The sequence below is a fragment of the Schistocerca americana genome, chromosome 9 (genome assembly GCF_021461395.2).
Source record: "Schistocerca americana isolate TAMUIC-IGC-003095 chromosome 9, iqSchAmer2.1, whole genome shotgun sequence".
Taxonomy (NCBI): domain Eukaryota; kingdom Metazoa; phylum Arthropoda; class Insecta; order Orthoptera; family Acrididae; genus Schistocerca; species Schistocerca americana.
Genome location: NC_060127.1, coordinates 912,087 through 935,994, shown reverse-complemented (window position 1 = coordinate 935,994; position 23,908 = coordinate 912,087). Strand labels below are relative to the sequence as shown.

At 37.8% G+C, this 23,908-nt stretch overlaps 1 protein-coding gene across 3 annotated transcripts in view; it reads left to right on the top strand.

The window, feature by feature from the left end:
• The first annotated feature begins 3,847 nt into the window (after nt 1–3,847).
• The window catches only part of LOC124550899 (zinc finger CCCH domain-containing protein 14), a 203,139-nt gene continuing 183,078 nt past the window's right edge, over nt 3,848–23,908 (top strand). For all 3 annotated transcript variants that reach the window (XM_047125677.1, XM_047125676.1, XM_047125675.1), the window contains exons 1-3: nt 3,848–4,203; nt 4,327–4,369; nt 10,158–10,334. In XM_047125677.1, coding sequence (XP_046981633.1) covers nt 4,165–4,203; nt 4,327–4,369; nt 10,158–10,334 — 259 coding nt within the window. In that variant the 5' untranslated portion in view covers nt 3,848–4,164. The remainder of the gene's footprint in view (nt 4,204–4,326; nt 4,370–10,157; nt 10,335–23,908) is intronic.

Genomic DNA, 23,908 nt, shown 5'->3' with positions numbered 1-23,908 from the left:
AAAAGTATATATAACTTCAATAGCTACATTTCTATTATTTGGAACATTCTAGAAAAAATAAATATGGTAAACAATCATATTTTATGACATTTGATATATTACCACATACATGGCACAGCATACACTAAGACTACACCGCTCTATACTAGATCACTTGGACAACGTAACACTAAAACACAGTATAATATAGAGCACTCATCAGTTTCTTTTTTTTTTCTATGATTATTTCATACACATTTTAATGTAGGGTTGAGGCCCCAGTTACGCCCACATTAATGACATGTTTTTAGGTTTTATCATGTTTAACTTGTAGGAAATGAAAATATAATACTTAATCTTACCTCTCAATAAATTAAGTTTCTTCTGATGCTTTGTATAAAGAAAATTTAAAAATTAAAAAAAAATTTAAAAAATTGTTTGTTGCTTGAAGAAAAACACTACATAACTCAACTTCTGCAACACAGAGCTTTTCATTAAATGGTGACTTCAAATAAGACCAAACAAAGAAATGTTTCTATAGACAATTGAATAGCACATTTCATATTGCTTATTATAATCTATGGTAGGACTGGCTAGTATTCCAAAGGAGCTTAAAATTGCACCCGTTACATCAAGGTGGCCATAAGGGGGGTAGTAGCCAAAACTAGAGGCTTGACCCTATATGAAAAACTCAAGTTATTATAAAAAACAAATGAATGTCATAAAATCGTAAGATTCTGAAGTTATTATTTTGGAAATACGGAAGCGTCCGATCCCGCCCGTCTGCTTTGACCCATGACATCACAAATATGGCAGAAACAAAAACAAACACACACATTTTCCACAAGAAGCCTAATGACACTAACGGGACAAGCACGGGAAATGGGGTGTTTTGGGTGGGGGGCAAACTAAATATAAACAAATTTAGACGCCTTGCGTAGCTACAACGTGTAAGTGAAGACAGCCATGCATGAATACCCACCCACCTCCCCAGGTGTCGTAACCCCTGCAACCCATAGAAGATAAAGTTGCTTCAGTAGCTGATTAGTGTTTTTTTGTCTTTAAAAAAAAAAAAAAAATCTCACGGGATAGAACAAACAGAAATATAAATATAATAAACTAAAACAGAAATTGGAGGAAACAGATAACTAAAATAAGTAATAAGTGTTTTTAAATTAAAAAAAAAAAAATAATAAAAAAAAACTCACGAGATAGAACGAACAGATCAGAAAAGTAAATAAAATAAGATAAAACAGAACTGGAGACAGCCACACTCAGACCAAACTCCACGCCGTCATGACGTCACATACGACAACACCCTTACGTCATGGGTCAAAGCCGACGCGTAGGATCGGACGCTTCTGTCGACCCATTATTTTTTATATATTTTATTCTCGCATTAAAATATCATTTAATAAATTAACAAACAATAAGAGGGTAATGTTGCATAAAAAGGCTCACATAATAATTTAAGTTTGTTAGAATGACATAGGCCTACCTTAGTATTCGTAGCCTAGAAGTAGTCTGCTTTTCACCTCACTAGTGTGTATTGCAGTAGTAAAATATTATTTTATTCAAGAACCCATTGAGACCCCATCTTGAAATTTCGGATGCGTGTAGTCAGTTAGATTGGACAACACATATAATTTTTATAAAAAAATCTGAGGCTACATAATTTGGAAATTTAAAAAAATGGTTTTTTTTGCATAGTTTAAAATTTTCAGATTTAGGTACCATAGTCATGTTACATAGCAATTTGAAGGGAATTTTTAGAGAAAAACAATGGTGCAAGTTTGAGCTCTCTAGGTTGTATAGTTTTTGAGCTACAGCATTTTAAAACAATCATTGATTGATCAAAAACAGAGTTTTTTTTATTTTTAAACCCTTGAAACTCAAAAACCAACGGTCAGAAAAATTTGAAATTTCAAATTTAAACTAATGTTGTGGGTACATTACCTGAAAAAAAAAAATTCATCCAAATCTGAGATATCAAGGTTCAGACTGTTAGTTGATTTGAGATGGAATGACCCCTTAGCACAAAAAGGGATGCACAATGCCGCAACAAAAATTTTCATCACTTACCCAGTGATATAAAATTCCGACACACAGCAAAATAAAATTTGAAAACAAACAGAGAATGCTTCGCCTTGACAACTCCTTGAATTTCGTAGAAGAATTTCTATTATTGCAATGTGTAAAAGGTTGGGGGGGGGGGAGGGGGGGAGGTCTTGCCAGCCAGAGTCTGTGGTCATGTGTGTGTGTGTGTGTGTGTGTGTGTGTGTGTGTGTGTGTGTGTTTTTGTCTAAATTCCAATAAAGGCCTTTTTACTGAAAGCTTATGTGCTTCATAGTCTTTTTGTTGTACCCGTCTGTGATTCAACATCTCCACTATATGGTCAGTAGCAATCTATCTCTTTCGTAACATTCTCATCCACTTAATCACCATTTAAAATACAAGATTAAAATCAGTAGCTTCCTACTGTAGAGATTTGGCTTAAAATTTTTAATGTCTGCTAGTTTAAAAATTTTAATATGTGATATTTTAAAATTTCAAGACAAAGCTCTACAGTAGAGAGCTACTACTTTTAAATAATGTATTTTAAATAGTGATTAAGTGAATGACATGTACATATAATACACAGAGTCAGTACATTGGAATAGACAATCTGATACTATGTACAGTACCTTCTGAAGAATACCATTTTAAAACTGTCGAAACTATGGTCAAGGTTCAACAAACCTGTATTTTGCAACTGGTTGGCTGTTACCAAATATTTCAAAATTGTTCTTTTACAATTGAGAATCCCAAAGTCTTTGAGAATCCTTCAAAGACCTCATGCCAGAAACTAAGAAAGTGTGAGACTGTATGTGTGATGATATAATGAAGGATATTATTCTAATAAATACTTACCGGCTGCTAATTATTCAATAAAAAATGCTTAACTAGTTTTAAGTAAGACAATGTAATAATGTAGGTGTTGTTCTTAGTGAAATTACAAGTCTGATAAAAATCCTATGATTACATCATAGGCAGAACACTGCTTTTCAACAATGAAAAGAAAAAAAAAACATTTTTAAGAAGCACTATGAATTTAGAAAGATTAAGTGCACTTGCAGTGCATTCCATGGGGAAAAAATTCCTCAGTTATCATCTGGAATCCCGGGAAAAAATTATTCATCTTTTTACGCAATTAAAACAATTTCAAAACAATGGTTGAAAATTTTGTGGATTAGACCCACATTAATATTAGTCATGACTGACCACTTATCTGAATATGCCTCCAATAGCATTCAGACCCGAAAGATAATTTTGATTACCTGATGACGACAGAGCGTAGGACTAATTCTTTATTTAAATAATCACAAAGTTGCCAGTTTGTAGTCCATACAGTCCCATTTCATTTCACAAGCTATGTAATAAAAAATAATTTCACAGCTGCAAGAACACTAAAACCATTATATCTTTACGTACGAGTACTAAGATTTTATACTATAATTTAAGTATATTTTTATTAGTTTGCCATACATGGAATTACGCAATACTTGTACTTTTTTCCATTTGACATTATTGCTAATATTCTTATGGGTTTTCAGATAATACATGGGTGCTATTATACCTTGCAGAAATGCTCCATTTTTCAGATTAGATTTTTCTTTGATTTATACATCGTAAAAATTTTCTCTATTTTATACATACCATATTACTGTTTCTGCCCTAGACATTGATTACATTTGTTATATTCTTATCCAAGGTCACTGATTCTAATGGTCAGGGAGAACAATTTAAACCATGCGCCCGCAAGTAGGTAACAGGAGAATAACGATAGGCGGTGAGCTGTAGTACCACTACAGCAAATAAATTCTTTTTCATTAAGCACGAACTGATACCTGTTTCCTTAACTTAGTGTGGCATAAATATTGTGCTTGATATAGTATCTGACTGGTCGTAGTACAATGTTAGAACAATAAGAGAAACTACCAGTTGAGACACTGCAACCGCATGAAACCGATTTACATCCCGTTGTTCTGTTGGTCATACTCCTTCTGGACAGTGTTGTTGGTGTGTGTGTTACACGGGTCGGCGAACAAGTCGGTGAAAATCAATTAGGGTTTGTTTCATTATGATCACATAAAACACGTTTCGTAGTTCATTGGTTGGCTTATATAGTACAGAATCATTTTAATTATGGAAGGAATTGGAGGAGAAATTAGTTCAAAAATTCGAGTAAGTGTTTAAAAAATTTTTTGTATACGAATTAATACTACAGTAAGACCTTTCCGGCACTCAAATGTTATGACTGTGTTGTCAAAGTAGAAAAATACTGATCTAGCTCTTACTTTCCCATAGGCTGCCATAAAATCGAAGCTGATGGAAATGGGAGCGTATGTAGGTAAGTAATGATAAGAGTGTTGATTTTCGAAAGTCGCATGCATTTAGGTACGATATATTGATTAACTTGAACAACGAATGACGGAAAGAATAAGTTATGAACATTACTTTTTGGTTACTAGTGTACATAATCGATCGTTTACATGTAAATTAGTAACCACACGAATTTAGAAAAAAGACAGTCGTTTAATTATGAAACATCAAGACACTTTCAGTTAAACTGAAACTTTGCACATCATTACGAAGTGTCGCACTTGTGATCTGTGGAATAATATTAATCTAATCTAATTTGAAAGACACATTAGCGCTGTAACTACTTCAAGTTTAGTAGCTTTAGTACCAGGCTTATGTCATGCGACAATCATGACTAAACGTAACCTACCAGAATTGCTATTTGAATTCAGGAACTTCAATATTGCAAAATAATGATTCTCCATTATATTAAACGCTTCACAGTAACAGAGCTCCTAACAGTTTGTGGCACACAGTAGCTTAGTTTGTATAGCTAACTAGCCCATGGTAAAGAAAATTTGTCTCCAAACAATTCTATTGGAAGTAGCCCTATTTGTACAGCCTATTATGCTGTATTCTAGACATTTAAACTTATCAAAAACCATTCTTGGATGGATTAGATTTACTTTCATTCCAATTGATCCGTAGTGAGGAGGTCCTACAGGATGTAGAACATGTCACACTACATGACACAGTAACAGTAACAGAGCTCCTAACAGTTTGTGGCACACAGTAGCTTAGTTTGTATAGCTAACTAGCCCATGGTAAAGAAAATTTGTCTCCAAACAATTCTATTGGAAGTAGCCCTATTTGTACAGCCTATTATGCTGTATTCTAGACATTTAAACTTATCAAAAACCATTCTTGGATGGATTAGATTTACTTTCATTCCAATTGATCCGTAGTGAGGAGGTCCTACAGGATGTAGAACATGTCACACTACATGACAGATATTTAAAACTCAAACAAATAAGCTAATGTACCATTCCACAGGTCGCAAGTGGCATGGTCGTCATTTTTTAATGAACGCTGTATGAAAGAATCATGTTACAAATACTAATGCTACCTTACGTTTTAGCTAGTTATTATCTAGTAGATGTGTCAATGCTGCCCTGTTTCAAGCCTTGTAGCTGTGGATTTCTGGCCTCTTTATAAAATTTCCTTGCATTAGCTTTATGTGAATGAAGCAGTTAAAGACAAAATAGGTAAAAACTGCCCTTTTTTTCTGCCCGTTGCGTGTTTCATTGCCTACTCGATGGTACATACAGTTTTTATTTTACTGTAGGCTCTAATGTAATTCCTGCATGCTGCAGGACATATAGTTATAATACTATAGTATCTTATCTTATTGAGAAAACAGTTAACAGATGACTGTATAAATGAACATATGTTATTTGACTAACAGCTATTGTATTACAGTTGTATTTGTTTTCTGACTGTGCCCTGGAGTTAATAATAGCCACATGCGGAGGCAGAGAAGGATGTTTTTTGAAAACTCTGTTGCTAAAGTCTAGTTTTAAACAAATCAAAGATTTGTGAATTTTGAGGAAATCAACTAAAATTCAACACTGCAGAGTATGTAAAACCTAGTGTGTATCTTGATGTATTCGTTTTAAGTTTATCTCATAATTTATCAGTTTAATATGATTGGAAAAACAATTTCTGTAACCATTAAATAGTACTTACAGTTACAAAATGGGATATGGAAGCTTGAAAGTCAGTGAGTTAAAAAGAATTGTTTATTTATATTTCGTTGAGTGTGTTAAATATGAAAGGAAGGTCAAATTTTTTGCTGAACTGCTGCCACAAGTTATTATCTTAATCCAGAAAATGTTTCATTGACAGTAAAGGGCCAATCCATACCAAGTCGTCCAAGAACAAAAAAAGAAAAAAGAAAAGAAATTGGTTGCTTGACCATCTCAGAAAAATTTTATATTTGCTGGGTGAATTCCCGAATGTTTAATAGTCACAAAAGAATTTGTTTAAAAAAAATGTTTATTATTTTGAAATGGTGGCCATATTCGTTCCAGGCCGCATGTGTTTTTTCATATTTGCAAGTATCTACATTTTTACAATTATTCAGTAGTGGATTGTCCTAGGCCTTTCAGATAAAATACATTTTGTTCAACACACTCTGGGCTGCAAATTAACATCATTATCAGTTAGCTGAAAGTATTCTTTAATATATTTTTAATAGGCCTAGTTCAAAGTTATCAGCCACAAAATAAAAAAACCTCAATTTTTGGATAGTAGTATTCCAAAGAAAGATTGGTTTCACAGCTTTAATATTTTTTCTGCTATTACACTGTACAGTATAGTTACTTTTTATAGAGTATTAATGGTGAGCAGCTTACACTTAAATAATACACCATATAAAAAATGGATTTTTTAATCTTTCCGTTTTGTGGCCTGCAATATCTTTGTTGGGGCACCAAATAAAAATCTGAAAATTTCACAGTTAATAGACCTTTATGATATCAAACTTCAGTATAAATTTCAACTTTGAGATTCAATTGGAAGTTATGGGGAAAAAAATTATGAACTCGAGTCAAAGATATGTTTTCTAACATCTGTGATATCTAAGTTTTTGTAATAAAATATATCAGTTGCAGTATATAATTTAATCATATCTATGATTACTTACTTTTTTTATTGGAAATAAGCCTACTAATTACATCATATTGTTCTCTTGTTATTTGCTTTTTAGTACATCACTCATTGAACATTGATAAATTTGTTCACTCAGTTTGGATGTTAAAAGTTCGCCAAGTCACAGTTGTAAATTCCATGGGAGACAGCTTCCTTAGTACAATTTTAAGTGGCATCCAAACTTGATCCAGTTCAATTTTTAAAAAGATGTCCTTGGTCCTGGAGGGTGATAAAATAAAATATGTAAATCTTGGTTTTGACAGTGAATATTATCAACTTCGCCAATCCACCAATGTTCATTGTAAACACAAGTCACTATGTTTTTATTTTGAAGAACCAGTTGTAAAAGTTTTCCGCACTGATGAAGTTCACTATCAGGCGAAGTTGATGTGATCTTACACTTCAGTAAGTTGTGTGAATGGAGTACAAAAGGATGAAAAGATCGAGTGCCTTTAATCTTCTGAAAAGTGTTGTACCTATCCTTCAAGACACTGACATAGACTTCTTGTATTTCCTCACATTGTACAAAAACGTAGGTAATTCCTTTGATATGTTTTTTACAGAATTCAAACATTTCTTGAGATGTTATGATAAGATTGTCATCGGTCAGCTGCAGACTTGCTTTTGTGACAGCTCGCTTTGTTGTCCCCCTGACACCATCACAAGCATTCTTCCATGGCATGAAGCGAAAAAGTGCCATTTTACACCAAACCCAAAATCTTCTTTATGAAAGGAGATGTTAATATTTTTTTTTTGTTTTTGTATTGACTTTCTGCCCCATCCGAAAAGTAAATCAGTATTTTTATGGAAGGGTAGTCCTGTTTAATGTAGTTTGTTAATTTTAGTTGAAAAATGTGCACTGCTGTAGTGTTGTGTTAAAGGTAGTCACTTGTGACACAAAAGCTGTGGCAGATTAGTTTATCTTCATCTTTATAATAGAATACAAATGGATCAACTGTGGCCTGTTTGTTTACCCAGTGGTGCCCTTGTACTTCATCTTGAACAGCAAAGGAATTTTCCGAAAAGTCAGCAAGAGCTAAGCGTTCATCAGCTGCCAAGGTTTGCTTTTTGTCTTTCAAAAATTTACTTGGAGCTTTTGCAATAAAATGATGCATTTTCAGATGTTCAAGGTTAGCCACCAACACTTCAAAAAACTCTTCTCATGATTTTATGACTGCCACTATTTCAGTTCAGTCTTGTGTCACCACAGTTTGTATTTAATATTGTCAGGTATCAAATCATCATCTTTGTATTCTTCAAACATGTCAAGTAGGGCTTGTTTGCCTGGACAATCTTCACATTTTCCCTTCATTATACAATTGTAACTGTCAATATAAATTACACAATATTAACCTTTTTTGTCTTTGAATCTTAGAACCATTTTCTTTCACAGAAACACAGTATTTTTTTCTAGGCATCAAATGGCTGTTATTGTCATCGTCATAATACTTAATAACTTTATTGATTGTGTTTTCATCTGCCAAATTAGATGCACTTTTCTTTTGTAATGCTGGTAAAATTCCCTGTTCTTTTACTAATTGCCTTGTTAACTTAACAAGACGTTCTGACATTAAATTCATCACTAACTTTTGATCGACTCCAAAAATTCGGCAGTAAACTGATAATTTTAATTTTATCGTTTGGAGTACTGCATTTAGTTTTTCTATCAAATCATCATATTTGGTTGGTGAAGTTTTAGAACTTCCATCTGTTTTAGTACAAATTGTATTTTGAAATGAAAATTCCAAATTCTTTTTGACTGTAGCTGCCACTTTCTCAATTTTTGTGTTCAAGGCACTTGGTCTTTTATCTTGACTTAGTTTTCTAATTTTACTAGCAGGTGATATACCCAAGATTTCACAAGTTGTATCTACTTTGTACCCCAGTCACACAACTTAATGAAGTGTAAGATCACATCAACTTCGCCTGATAGTGAACTTCATCAGTGTGGAAAACTTGTACAACTGGTTCTTAAAAATAAAGGCATAGTGGCTTGTGTTTACAATGAACATTGGTGGATCGGCGAAGTTGATAATATTCACTGTCAAAATCTTTGTAAAAATTGAGAAGGATCAAGTTTGGATGCCACTTAAAATAGTACTAAGGAAGCTGTCTCCCATGGAATTTACAACTGTGACTTGGTGAACTTGTAATGTAACATTCATACTGAGTGAACAAATTTCTCAAATGTTCAATGAGCGATGTACTAAAAACAAATAACAAGAGAACAATATAATGTAATTAGTAGACTTATTTTCAATAAAAAAAAGTAATCATAGATATGATTAAATTATGTGCTGTAACTCATACATTTTATTCCAAAAGCCTAGATATCACAGACGTTAAATGTATTTTTGACTCGGGTTTGCATTTTCTTTCCCTTTCTTTCATGACCTCCAATTGAATCTCAAAGTTGAAATTTATGCTGAAGTTTGATATCATAAAGGTCTATTACCTGTGAAGTTTTCAGATTTTTATCTGGTCCCCCAACAAAGATATTGCAGGCCACAAAATGGAAAGATTAAGAAAGTGTTTTGGGTGTTTTTTAAGAGCAAGCTGCTCACCATTGATACTCTATAAAAAGTAGCTATACTATACAGTGTAATCGCAGAAAGAATATTGCAGCTGCGAAATTAATCTTTCTTTGGAAAACTACTGTTCAAAAATTGAGTTTCATTTAGTTTGTGGCTGATAACTTTGAACTATTAAAAATATATCAAAGAATACATTCAGCTAAGTGATAATGATGTTAATTTGTAGCCCAGAGTGTGTTGAACTAAATGCATTTTATCTGAAAGGCTTAGGACAATCCACTACTGAATAATTGTAAAAAATGTAGATTCTTGCAGACACGCAAAAATGCATGCGGCCTGGAACAAATATGGCCACCATTTCAAAATAATAAAGAATAAATTAAAAAAAGAATACTTTTGTGACTACTAAACATAGGGGAATGCACCCAGCAAATATAAAAATTTTCTGAGATGGTCAAGCAACCAGTGCTGGACCACTTGGTATTGATTGACCCTAAAGGTCATAGTTGTGGCAGTAATTTTAAATGAACGTCTACTCATTTTTTTCGCTACATCATGAAAAGCATTACAAGTAACACATGTGGTTCGTTCCAGATGAAGAGCTACCAGATTATGTTATGGTGATGGTGGCAAACAAGCGCAGCAAGTCTCAGATGGCCGACGACTTGCAGCTTTTCCTAGGAAAAAGTACTGAACAGTTCACAAACTGGCTACAGCAAGTACTGAGCAGGCTACAGGAGGTAGCGGCAGTAAACAGTAAAACATTAACAGGTATCTCTCTCTCTCTCTCTCTCTCTCTCTCTCTCTCTCTCTCTCTCTCTCTGTGTGTGTGTTGGGGGGGGGGGGGGGGGGCACACGCGTGTATCATCAATGATGTAATAGCCACTAAGCTGTAAATTAGAAAAAATTCTTTTGTTCATATATAATGGTATGGAGGATAAAACTTACCATTCAGAGTCAAGTGCAGGATGACACATTAGGTACTCTCCCACCCTGTCCACACACACACACACACACACACACACACACACACACACACAGGATGCAATCAAACACAACAATACGTCTACAAACACAACCAACTCAAACTCCGCACTGTAATGACGTCACACTCCATAACACCCTTACGTCATGAGTCAAAGCAAACGGGTGGAATCGGACACTTCCATTGACCCAGTGTGTCATTGCACAGAAGTGCAATATGGCTCTGATTGCAGTAGCTGTGCAGTTCTGTTATGAGTACATATATTGCATGTTAACATCCAGTATTGAGTTTACTTTGCAGGACTGTAATAGTCTTACCACTTTCCTGAGAAACAGCACAATTATGAGTGGTGGTCAAAAAGTAAAGTGACTTTTGAGTAAAGGAATTTTGTTCTGATGAGAAACTGGAACACACATTATTTTTTTTACCTAACCTCCCTTCACATCAACACACTTTGTCCAACATTTCACAAGTTTTTTAAATGCACCACATTAGTGACTTCTGCACCGGATGCAAATCTTGTACCCATGAGTGCTTCCTCCCATGGTCCAAACATGGAAATGCCTTTGTCAGAATATGTCTAAGCATTATCTAGCTGCAGAATGACACCTTTTTGCAGCTTTCTGTGATGTTTGGATCTGATTGTAAGTTTCAGTTTAGTCCGCAACACATCACACTAGTTGTCACTGTGTGCAGTTTCACTTCTTGCAGTGGAGTGAATGACTATCTAACCTTCCATGTCTCAGGATAGCATTAGCATAATCTTACCAGCTGATGGTTGAACTTTGAATTTCATAACTTCTGGTGATGATGGGTGTTTCTAAACCACACTCACAGTCTCACTTTCCAGCTCATTATGATGCACAAATGGTTACGAGAGAGGTCCATCCTTTGTGCCTTATGCTAAGCTCACAATTCTTTTGCCAACACCTTGCACACACTTTCTGAAAATGTTGCCTGTCTTGTAAGATGGAATAAGCTGAACCGTGACTGATATATAAGGTGTTGGTGATTTTGTCCACTGTTTTCCATCACCATACCCTCAACAACTTCCGAATTGTCCTTAGCCTTGTTGACATCGATGCCCTGCCCCTATCTTTCCTTGTCACGTAGAGAAGTTCTTGCCTGTTTGAAGCACTCTATCCATTCATAGATCTTGCTTCGCGATAAACAGCTGTTACCATACTATGCTTGTATCTGACAAATAATTTATGCAGGCTTAATATCATCCGCAGACAAAAACGAATCACTGCCCTCATTTCCTCCTTGGTGCAGATCGACACTGGAGCTGCAATACGATGACTAGTGCATTGTACAGAATGATATTAGCAATGTTACTGAGCTCTGTGGCGAGAGATTGCAAAAGTCCTATTACTTTTTGCCTCCCCTTGTACTTTCACCCACAGTATAAAAGAAACATACCACCTGAAAAATAAACCGTATAAGAACAAATCACAGCATTTATGTTAAAGGTGACAGTTCTTGTCCACAGTTGACTGGTAGCCAGCATCTGAGATAGAAGAGTGATGTGAGAACTGCACTGCACAGGGATGTGATTAAACTTGTCCTCGCATCGGTTGTCACTATGCTTGTTATCATGTAAATGACTAGCTGACAGTCACTTTGTTATTCAGGTCCAGGTAAAGCCTTTTTGGTGTTGTTTCTGCACAGTTCAGATGGCCTTCCTCTGCAAATGATTCTAATCCTGCTCCATGTCCCTCCCCCCACCCAATCCTTATCTCCTACTCCCTCCCTAACCCCCAAAGTGATACTAGAGTTCGTGACCTCATTGTTCTGTATGTACTACAGATAAGCTAGGGAAATTAAAATAGCACAACATTTAAGGTCATCCCCTCGCATAGATGTAGTTGTACCTTAACAACGGTTAACAGAGGGCCGTGTCGGCACACGATGTGGCAGGAATGAATTTAAATAGAGAGTGAGGTTCAGTGGTTGACCTATTCCTGTTCTTGTTTACATATAACAGTGTACAAGTGACACTGGAAGACTTCAAAAATTTTAGTATTTGCTGGTGATACATGTTTTTAGGGCCTGTACTCAGCCATACCAGACACAGCTAGGAAAGTAATGGAACGGGTTTACAACTGGTTCACAATCACCAGCTTAAACTTTAGCGTTGTAAATTCTCAAATTATGCATTTCCAAACAAATAATTGACTTACTTATACAAGAAGTAAAGATGAAGACACCCACTGGATGTGGCTTCATGTATGAAGTTCCTGGGCACCCAGGTGGACAACAAACTTCGATGCCAACAGTATGTGGAGAATTTAACCAGAAAGCATGGCTCTGCATGTTTTGTACTCAGAAATCTCTCTCCTGTGTTGGCCTGCAAGTAAGATTTCTGGCATACTTTGTCATTTCCATGTAGGTCATTGCCCATAATGTAGAAAAAGTATTTATGTTTCAGAAGTGTACAATAAGAATAGTGAGTAAAGTTATTAACCAAACGTCTCGTAGAAGCCTCTTCTTGGAGCTAAGAATTCTTACGCTTAAGTGCTAATACTCATATGTCCTAATGATGTTTGTAGTTAATGAGAGTGAATTTATAGTGCACTCAGCAGTTTGCAACCACAATACTACAAGTAGAAAAAAGTCCTTGTAGACTAGGTGTTGTATTCACCAGTAACTTAGGTGCTCAACATAAAGGTAGCAGAAAGTGAAACCTCAGTTATAGAGTTCCACAGCTGTATAAAAGTGGTGTACATGCACACTTACTGTGACCATGTCACAGGGCAACACAATATAGCCTCGTTTAACTGAATTTTGAGGCACCGAATTACAGCCAGTTCGATTTAAAGAAGTTTTAATTAAAAGATTTTCGTTTTGCAAACATGTATGCCTGTCAAGTTCATTTTTCCTTGTTGTGGGTACCAACATATGATGGCCCTCTATTTCCTTCACCTCTAAGAAAAAATAAAAATAACTGCGCTGTGTGTGTAAAACAGTGTATCTGATGTTTATTTAATTGAGGAAATACGTGACGTACTGTCAGAGGCTTATCCTTTTCTTTCTTTCCCTTTCTTTCTTTTTCTTTCCCTTTCTTTCTTTCCCTTCCTTTCTTTCTTTCTTTCCCTTTCTTTCTTTCTTTCTTCCCCCGCCCCCCCCCCTTTTTTTTTTTTTTTTACATAATCCAATGACATGTGTATTGTGGAACAATATTGTACCCATTGAATTAGTGCATCATGTAATCAAGTGATAATCTGAAGAAATACTTTACTGTGCTCTCCTTTAACACATTATGTTTTAAGGAGAACCCATGTTGTAGTTTACAACAATTCTTATCCGTTATTAATTTTCTTTTGTACATTAAACTGTAAAAAAACACTGGTTGTTGTTCGTTGGGTTGTTGGTTGTAATATTAAGTCACTCTGTGAAGATACCACATCCAGAGCAACCTGAAATGCCGTGGAGGTGTCAGAAGTGGCAGCAAATCTCTGGAGAACAGCAGCATGGGATGTTGTTGTCCTATCTTTGTGTTCCTCCTCAGAAGATGATGGTAACACATTACCATTCTTTTCCACATTGTCAGAAGAACTGATGACTGGTTCACTGGCATCACAGATGTTGCTGTCTGTCTGCGACCACTATTCCCTGTAGACAGTGACCAGGTGTGAGCATGTAGAAGAGCAGTGTCAGAGTACAAAGTTGTATCTGCATTACAAGTAAGTTTGGATGGTGGATCATAGGTTTCCTCTTCAGTTTCAGCAGCATTGTCCAGGCCCTCTTAAAACAGTCGGTTGTGATGTCTCTTGTAACTTCATCACAAGCAGCAGATATGTTGCCGACAGCTTGCAGTACATTCCAATGTGGAACTGTTTCCTGTTGTTCTATCACACTGATGGCAACTGTGACAAGTTGGCATCTGTAATTGGACTTCATTGAGTTGATTATTCCGTGATCCGATGGTTGCAGACATCTTGTGGGGTTGGTTGGTAAGAATAGAACTTCTTTGTTCAGAAGTTCCAGGTCATCGAACTGATGCGCTGAGCAGTGGTCCGGAGTTAACAGAAATTTCTCTTCCTCTGACATTTGTTGTTGAACTTCAAGAGCCAGCTGTGGAAGAGAGATTTGGCCAGTTAAACTTTATTGTTGTTCTCATAGTAGCATGACAAATTGAGTAGGTTGACATTTTTAACACAATGTGGATTTTTATATTTTCAGTTCCTAATGGCTTGAACTTCTCAGAACCACGTGAAGTACAACACAAGTTCACTGTCAGTGTCCCCTTGCTGCATTTTGCTCCATGAGATTTTTTGCCTTTGACATAAGGGTTTTTGAGATAACAAGTTATATGAAATCCCACATAATCAACATTAAATGTGGCTGTTGAGTGATGCAAATGAGAGTTGGGGTTGAAATTTCTGCACACGCTTATTGGCACATACCTTGTTTACTACAGCTACATACATACTCTGCAAGCCACCATATGGTTTGTGGTGGGGGGGTACCCTGTACCACATCTGGTCGTTTCCTTTCCTGTTCCACTCACAGATTGAGGAAAAACAATGGTCTATATGCCTCTGTAGGAGCCCTATTTTCTTGTAGCTTTGTGGTCCTTATCCAAAATGTATGTTGGCGGCAGTGGAATCGTTCTGCAGTCAGCTACCAATGCTGGTGCTCTAAGTCTTCTCAATAGTGTACCTTGAAGAGAATGTCACCTTCCCTCCAGGATTTCCCATTTGAGTTCCTGAAACAGCTTAGTAGTACTTGCTTATTAATACTTGCTTATTGTTCAAACCTACCAGTAAAAAATCTGGCAGTCTGCCTTTGAATTGCTTTCATGTCTTCCCTTATTCAAACCTGGTACAGATCCTAAAGACTAGAGCAGTACTCGAGAATAGGTCACACTAGAATCCTGTTGCAGTCTCCTTTACAGATGAACCAAACTTTACAAAAATTCTCCCAATAACTCGAAGTTGATCATTCACCTTCCCTAGCACAATCAGACAAGCTCATTTTGTTTCATATTGCTTTGGAACGCTACACCCATATATTTAAAAGACTTGACTGAGTCAAGCAGGACACTAATAATGCTGTATCTTAACGTCATGGGTTTGTTTCTTCTAATCATCCACATAAACTTACATTTTTCCACATTTAGAGCTAGCTGCCATTCATCACACCAAATAGAAATTTTGTTTAGCAGGTTACCTTCCATTCGGAATGTGGGTGCACTCAGCGACTGTTACGTGACTTATAAATTATAGAGTGCAGCAATCAGTCATCCTTTTTTTAGGTTTTATTATGCAAATCCAGATCTCGGTTAGTAGCAAGCCATTTTCAATGCACTATTTTTTATTCTCAATGCATGTAAGTCCCTGTTGTTCAGACGTCAGTCACAGTTCTTTGAGTGACGTTCTTTGAATACTCAAAGAACTGTGACTGACGCCTGAACAACGGGGACTTACATGCATTGAGAATGGCTAGCTACTAGCCGAAATCTGGATTTGCGTTATAAAATCTAAAAAAGGACAACTGATTGCTGCACTCTATAATTTATAAATTTTGTTAAGGTCATCTTGTATCCGCCTAAAGTCATTCAACTTCGAGAACTTACCATACACCACATCATCACCATCAAAGACGCAGATTGCTGCCCACCCTGTCTGTCAGTTTATTTATGTATATAGAAAATAATAATGGTCCATTTCACAATTCCACGGGGCACTCCTGACGATGTCCTTGGCTTTGTTGAACACTTGCTGTTGAGGACAACATACTGGTGAGTCATTCACATATCTGAGAACCTATTCCATATGGTTGTACTGTTGTCAACTGTCTGCAGTGTCAGATATTTTCCAGAAATCTAGAAATATGGAATGTGCTGTTGCCTTTCATCTATAGTTCACAGTATATCATTTGAGAAAAGGGCAAGCTGAGTTTCGCGCAAGTGATGCTTTCTAAAACTGATGTAATTCCCAGACATAAGCTTCTCAGTCTAAAGAAGATTTATTGTATTCACACTGAGAACATGTTCAAGGATTTTGCAGCAAACTGATCTTAAGGATATTGCTCTGCAATTTTGCAAGTCCATTATTTTACCCTTCTTATATACAGGAGTCACCCGTGCTTTTTTCCAGTCGCTTGTGACTTTGTGCTGAATGAGATATCCATGATAAATGCAAGCTAAGTAAGGGACCAATGCCATGGAGTACTCTTTGCAAAACTGAAGTGGGATTCCATCTGGACCTGGTGACTTATTTGTTTTCAGTTGTTTCTGTATGCCAGGGGATGTTCATAACTATGTCGGCCATATGGGAGTCTGTTCGATGGTCAAATGATGGTACGTTTGTATGATTCTCCTGCATGAACGATTTCTCAAACATGAAATTTAAAACTTGTGTCTTCATTTTGCTATCTTCAATTGCCACACCAGACTGGTCAGTGAGTGACTCAGTGGCACCCTTTAACCTGCTTAGCGTTTTATGTAGGACCAAAATTTTCTCAGGTAGACCTTTTGCTGAGGTATGACAATGGTAGTTCTATGCTTTGCGCATAGATCTTTTTACAGATTCACAAATCTCTACTGGCCTTTGCCTGTTGTCATTTGCACATTCTCTTTCGTACTGAGAGTGCAACAGCCTTTGCTTACTTAGCATTTTCCGAATTTCGTCGTTAAACATGGTGTGTCTCTTCTGCTCTTAATCCACTTACTAAGCACATAGTTCTCCAGAACATGAATTACAGTCTGTTTAAACTTTGCCCTTAATTCCTGTACATCCATCTTACTCTGTCTCTCCCCACAGACACAAAAAGCATAGATTTTATAGCTTTTCTGAAAATGCTACAACCAGCTCTCAGAACACAAACGCAGAAATTGCCTTTTTCTGGGAAATTTCACGAGCCATTTCTTGAGGCGTAGGGCTGGACAATGGAATTTGCTGTGTGTGTGTGTGTGTGTGTGTGTGTGTGTGTGTGTGTGTGTGTTGGAACCATTCAAACAGCGAATCCTCCACTTAATGTTTGACTGTCCTGTTGTGCTTGCTATTGCTGCTTAATGAACAGTTTGCCAGACTCTCCAATATTTTTTGTCTTGAAGTTGTTACTGATGAGAGAGTAGATTTTGGGATCTGAAAGGGCTCTGCAGGTGTGCGTTTTAGTCTCCTCTTCACTTTCAAACACACATATTTTATTTTAGCATCAGAGTATTATGTTCTAATTTTTGTTGTGGTGGCATATTGCAAAAGGTGGAGTGAAAGAAAGAAAGCTATGTTCACTGTCACAAACGAACAGAGATGGGGGAGAGATCTCAAGTTGTTGCATGTTGCGTGCTGTGTGTAGTCTGCTGACTGATGCCTCATGTCCTATGCTGTGGAAGTGACACTTGATCAGCAAGGAAGTGATCCGGTCATTGCTGTGACATTAAAGAGTACAGTACATTACTGAGAAATACTTTGTGAAATGAAATGCACAGTGGAAAATATCGTAGTGCACATTTGCTTTAAGTGAAGAATAAGGTTGTGCAAATTATCTGAAGTCGGGTTTAAGTGGTAGATTTTTTTTGATGCAGTTGGCAGGACTGGTTTGAGTGAGTTGTTGTTTTATTCAGTTTTGAAATAATGATGGTGTACTGTATGTGTTAAAAAAATGACTGTAATTACACACAATTAATGAGAACAATCATTTATTAAGCTAATGTAGACCAAAAAATACTCAGCTTTTGCTTGCAGAGCAGAAAGGGCTTGAGCTGTTCTAACTTAACAGAATAGATTTTAACTATCTGATCTAATTGAAGTTTAGTTTGAACTGCAATTAGAGAGTTTATAAGCTGAGAATCTCAATAGATAAATACTGTGGCTATCACTTCGCCTTATATTTGACACTCAGTGTGAACTATCTGACGACTGGAATTGCTTTGCAACTGGTGACTACTGTCGAGAACTCTAAGATAACTGGAGGCAACTGGAGCTGACCGATGATTGGAACTGGTTTCAGTGCACTTTGTGGTGGCATTCAAAACTGTTGGTGCAAGAATGGACTAACTGAATGTCCTTCAGTGGAAGCATAAAGTAGTTTCCAGTACATGTGCCATCTGGGAGGCAATCGACTGTACTGTGTGTGGTGCCATCTGAAGTGTAATGCCATGTACTGTGTCTCGCCGAGTCGTGGCACCGTGTGTCCCTCTCTAGGCTTGAGAATGGAGTTTTATGTTCTGGTGCAACAGTCTGTAACAGTTTGTTGGTGGACATCAGAGAGGAATTTGGACATTCCCAAATATTTAAAAACAGAGTACTAGAATGAGTCGAGTTCAGTTGTTTGTGGGAGGAGACCAAACAGCGAGGTCATCAGTCTCGGGGAGGAAGTCGGCCGTGCCCTTTCGAGGGAACCATCCCGGCATTTGCCTGGAGTGATTTAGGGAAATCACGGAAAACCTAAATCAGGATGGCCAGACGCGGGATTGAACCGTCGTCCTCCCGAATGTGAGTCCAGTGTGCTAACCACTGAGCCACCTCACTTGGTAGAGTACTAGAATATCTCATTAGCCATTCCTTCTTACAATTTAGCAGAATACTTGGTTTTGAGAACATAAATTGTGGGTATCTTTAATATTTGCATTAGATATATCCTAGCTTTACCAGTATTCAGATAGTGGATGGTGGTCTGAGCAAAAGAGCTACACAAATGCTTTGTTTGAAGTGTCAGATAAAAAACAGCAGCTGCGTATTATGGTAGATGTTTTTCTCCTAGCGCACATGTGTTAAGTTACGCAGAAGTAATCACCTTAATTAACAGCTTGCCGAAATTAATGGTAGTTGTAATTTGTTGTTAGTATACTATGTAGAAGTAGCCGCAGTGGCCACTTGTGGCTGTACTCATCCTATGTCCCTCACAATTGTTCTTCAAAGTGGGACTGACAGAAAAGATGTATGAATGAATATATGAGTTGGCAGTATACCGCATTCAGAAGGGAAGTGCCTCATTTCAGTACCACACCTCTCCCAGCTGTGAAATAATGCAATCTGTTTAGTTTTGTGCTTTTTAAAAGTAACATTATGCACTGAAAAGCCAAAAAAAAAAAAAACTGGGACACCTGTCTAATATTGTGTAGGGCCCCCTGAGCTTGCAGAAGTGCCGCACCATTACATGGCATGGACTCCACTAATGTCTGAATTAGTGCTGGTGGGAATTGACACCATGAATCCTGCAGGGCTGTCCATAAATCCATAATAGTACGAGGGGTGGTGATCTCTTCTGAGCAGCATGTTGCAAGGCATCCCAGATATGCTCAATAATCTTCATGTCTGGGGAGTTTAGTGGCCAGCGGAAGTGTTTAAACTCGGAAGAGTGTTTCTGGGGCCAATCTGTAACAATTCTGGACGTGTGCGGTGTCGCATTGTCCTGCTGGAATTGCGCAAGTTTGTTTGAATGCACAATGGACACGAATGGATGCAGGTGTTCAGGCAGGATGCTTACATACGTGTCACCTCACAGAGTTGTATCGAGACATATCAAGGGTCCCATGTCACTGCAACTGCACACACCTGACACCATTACAGAGCCCCCACCAGCTTGAACAGTCCCATGCTGACATGCAGAGTCCATGGATTTGTGAGGTTGTCTCCATAACTGTACATGTCCATCTGCTCGATACAATTTGAAACGAGACTCGTCCGACCAGGCAATATGTTTCCAGTCATGAACAGTCCAATGTCACTGTTGACAGGCAAGGCGTAAAGGTTTGTATTGTGCAATCATCGAGGGTACACGAGTGGGCCTTCGGCTCCGAAAGCCCATAACGATGATGTTTCATTGAAAGGTTTGCATGTTGACACTTATTGATGATCTATCATTGAAATCTGTAGCAATTTGTGGAAGGTTGCTCTCCTGTCATGTTGAATGATTCTCTTCAATCATCATTGGTCCCATTCTTGCAGGATGTTTTTCTAGCCACAATGGTATAAGAAACTTGATGTTTTACCAGATTCCAGATAATGAGTATTAAAGCGTTGGTGTTTCCTATGTTACTGTGAGAATGCCCTTTAACACTCTCCCCGGCAATTTACCTACAACCACCTCAGCAACCAAAAAGACCTTGAGAGAGAAAGAAGGGAAGAGGTTTTGAGCCAGACCATTTTTCACTTTTGTCAAGGGTGAGCAGTAACAGTGCCTTCGCCCAGCAGGCCCTGCATAAGCCATGCAAGTACAAAAGTAGCATCCATGTTGCTGCAGCTATATCACGCTGATCACAATCCTGCTAGGTAATAAAAATCTGAACAAATACGAGACACACCAGTTCGACTCAGAGCGCAGGAGACAGAGCTGATAGTGGAAACACTGTCTGTCGCTAATGAGGTTCTAATGCCCACCACACATTTCTGGTGTGCCACTTGATGACTTTGTGGTCCCTCATCACCAACTGTGGCCGGAGTTTCTGGAAAGGTGTTGTATGAGTAACTCTCCTTCAGTGGGCAAAGTGTTGTCAGTTTGTCCACCAGTGAGGAAAAGTGTCACTTCTGTGCAGGCAATCAGTCTTAGGTGTGATCGACATCTACCAATGTACTTGCAAGCAACTTTACAGTGCTTTGTGGATGGTACATGTATTCTCCTGAAATTGGTGTCCGTGCTTATTGCACCATTTATAAAGTTATAGGCATCGAGCTTACAGGGCATGTGATCAAATACTATATATCTTGAACTGTTTTGCAGTAATTTTATTTATTATTTATTTACACGTCAAGTTCCGTAGAACGAAATTGAGGAGCAAATCTCCAAGGTCATGGAACATGTCACTACATGAAATTACAACAAAAGTAATAACAGATAAAAATAAAACCCGAAAGAAGTCAGTCCACAAGTTTAAGTAAAATGCAATCAACAATACAACAAGGATCAGCTTAATTTTTCAAGGAACTCCTCTACAAAATAAAAGGAGTGACCTATGAGGAAACTCTTCAGTTTAGATTTGAAAGCTCATGGATTACTGCTAAGATTTTTGAATTCAAGTGGTAGCTTATTGAAAATAGATGCACACCTTTCTGCTCAAGAGTTAAGGAAGTTCGATCCAAATGCAGGTTTGATTTCTGCCGGGTATTAACTGAGTGAAAGTTACTTATTCTTGTGAATAAGCTAACACTGTTAACAAGAAATCACAGTAAGGAAAGACACTCTTGGTGGAGTGGGGAGGATTTCATGAAGGATGGATCTCATTTTGGGGCAGGATTTGAGGAAGTCTTATCACTGCTGGAGAGCCACATTCAGAGTCTGATCCAGTCCCAGAAAGTATCCTGTCACAAGTGGGGCATTTTTGGGCTTGAGGGGATGAGGAAGTGGCTGTAGTTATTTGCTTCTGTATCAGATTGGGAGGGTAGTTGTGGGATGCAAAAGCTGTTTTCAGGTTGTTGGTGTAATGGTTCAGGGATTCGGAACTGGAGCAGACTGGTTTGCCACGAAGATGTAAGCCGTCCGCCTAACCTTCATAACCTCTTGGTTCATCCCCATGAAATACCCATACCACCCTCCCTACCCTCTGGCTCCTACCCTTGTAACCGTCCCCAGTGTAAAACCTGTTCCATGCACCCTCCCACCACCACCTACTCCAGTCCTATGACCCAGAAGGTGTACACGATCAAAGCAGAGCCACGTGTGGAAGCACCCACGTGGTTTACCAACTGACCTGCCTACACTGTGAAGCCTTCTATGTGGGAATGACCAGCAACAAACTGTCCGTTCGCATTAACGGACACAGGCAGACAGTGTTTGTTGGGAATGAGGATCACCCTGTGGCTAAACATGCCTTGGTGCACGGCCAGCACATCTCGGCACAGTGTTAAACCGTCCGGGTTATCTGGATACTTCCCACTGACACCAACCTATCAGAACTCCGGAGATGGGAACTTGCCCTTCAATATATTCTCTCTTCCCGTTACCCACCAGGCCTCACTCTCCGCTAATTTCAAGTTCCCGCCCCTTGTACATCACTTGTACTTAACATCATCTTTGCCTCTGTACTTCCGCCTCGACTGACATCTCTGCCCAAACTCTTTGCCCTTACCCTCTCCCTTAAAACCCACATCCTTTCGTCTTTCCCTCTCCTTACCTCTTTCCTGATGAAGCAACCGTGGGTTGCAAAATCTTGAAATTTGTGTGTGTGTTTGTATGTTTTTTATTGTGTCTATCTACCAGCGCTTTCTCGTTCGGTAAGTCACAGCATCTTTTTTAAATATATTTTTCCCATGTAGAATGTTTCTTTCTATTATATTCATATCATTAATTTGAACCCAACAATTAAGTTTGTTATTGTCATTGTTGCATTTCGAAATCTTTTCTGTCATCTTACTTTCTCTTTTGGTTTGTGCAAGCAGTTTCACTTTGTATTCACCTTCCCTTTTTTTCTGTAATCTACCATACACTTTATCCTGTCTATATATACTCAATAATACGTAATTTACTTCCAAACCATAACCAAAAAATTTTTAATGCTTTCAACACTATCCCTGCTATAAAATCCACCATCTCCAGTTTACAAACATTTCGTGTGTTACCTCGTGAATACTATTCCACAGCTTCAGTTCCTTTCACCTATTAAACAACCATTTCAGCTAGTTCTAACAACTTTCGTTTTATTTCCATTCCCGTTTTTCCCACATAACCGATCATTTTTTAGCAGCTTCCCACAGGTTTTAACATTATTATTTTTCATAATCTGCCACCACATAACCAGTCCTTTTAATACATTTACATGCAGTCTTTTCGAAATTTTCCTGTATTTCTCCACCCTTTAACGTGTTTTGGAGGCAACACATCTACCTAACCTTTGTACACATCATTGTTTACCAACTTAAGTTCAGCACAGGATCAACATAGCTCAGCTTAAACCAACACTTTTTTGACTTTTTTCACACCAGAACTCCAGCTGCTTTCTAGTTCACCTTTATCTCCACCCATATATTTTTATTTTTATTTCCTTTGAGCGTCATGTTACACTTTCCACATTCCAATAACGTGTCACCCTCACAGCATCCCCACAACGACCCCATTAAGTTCTATTTACATTCCCTCCGCAAACATGCCTTCGCCCTAGCCAGATTACGCTCCCATATTTTATTTACTCAGGCTTGTCTGACATTTGGCATTACTCCCAAAGGCCTCACACTTACAAGTTCCCATCTCTGGCTGTAACCATTCTTTCCATCAGTCCCTATACCAGTTCCAAACTGAACAATCCATAGCCCTCACCCGCCTAATCCTTCACCTACACATCAACTCAGCCAATGAACACACCTGTCAACTCCTATCCCTAATCAAAGTCCTCAATCTTTCCTCTCCCATATCCACACCAGCTGTTCAGAGCATTCTCCTACAGGCCAACTGCAAATTAGAACAGCATCCCACTCTC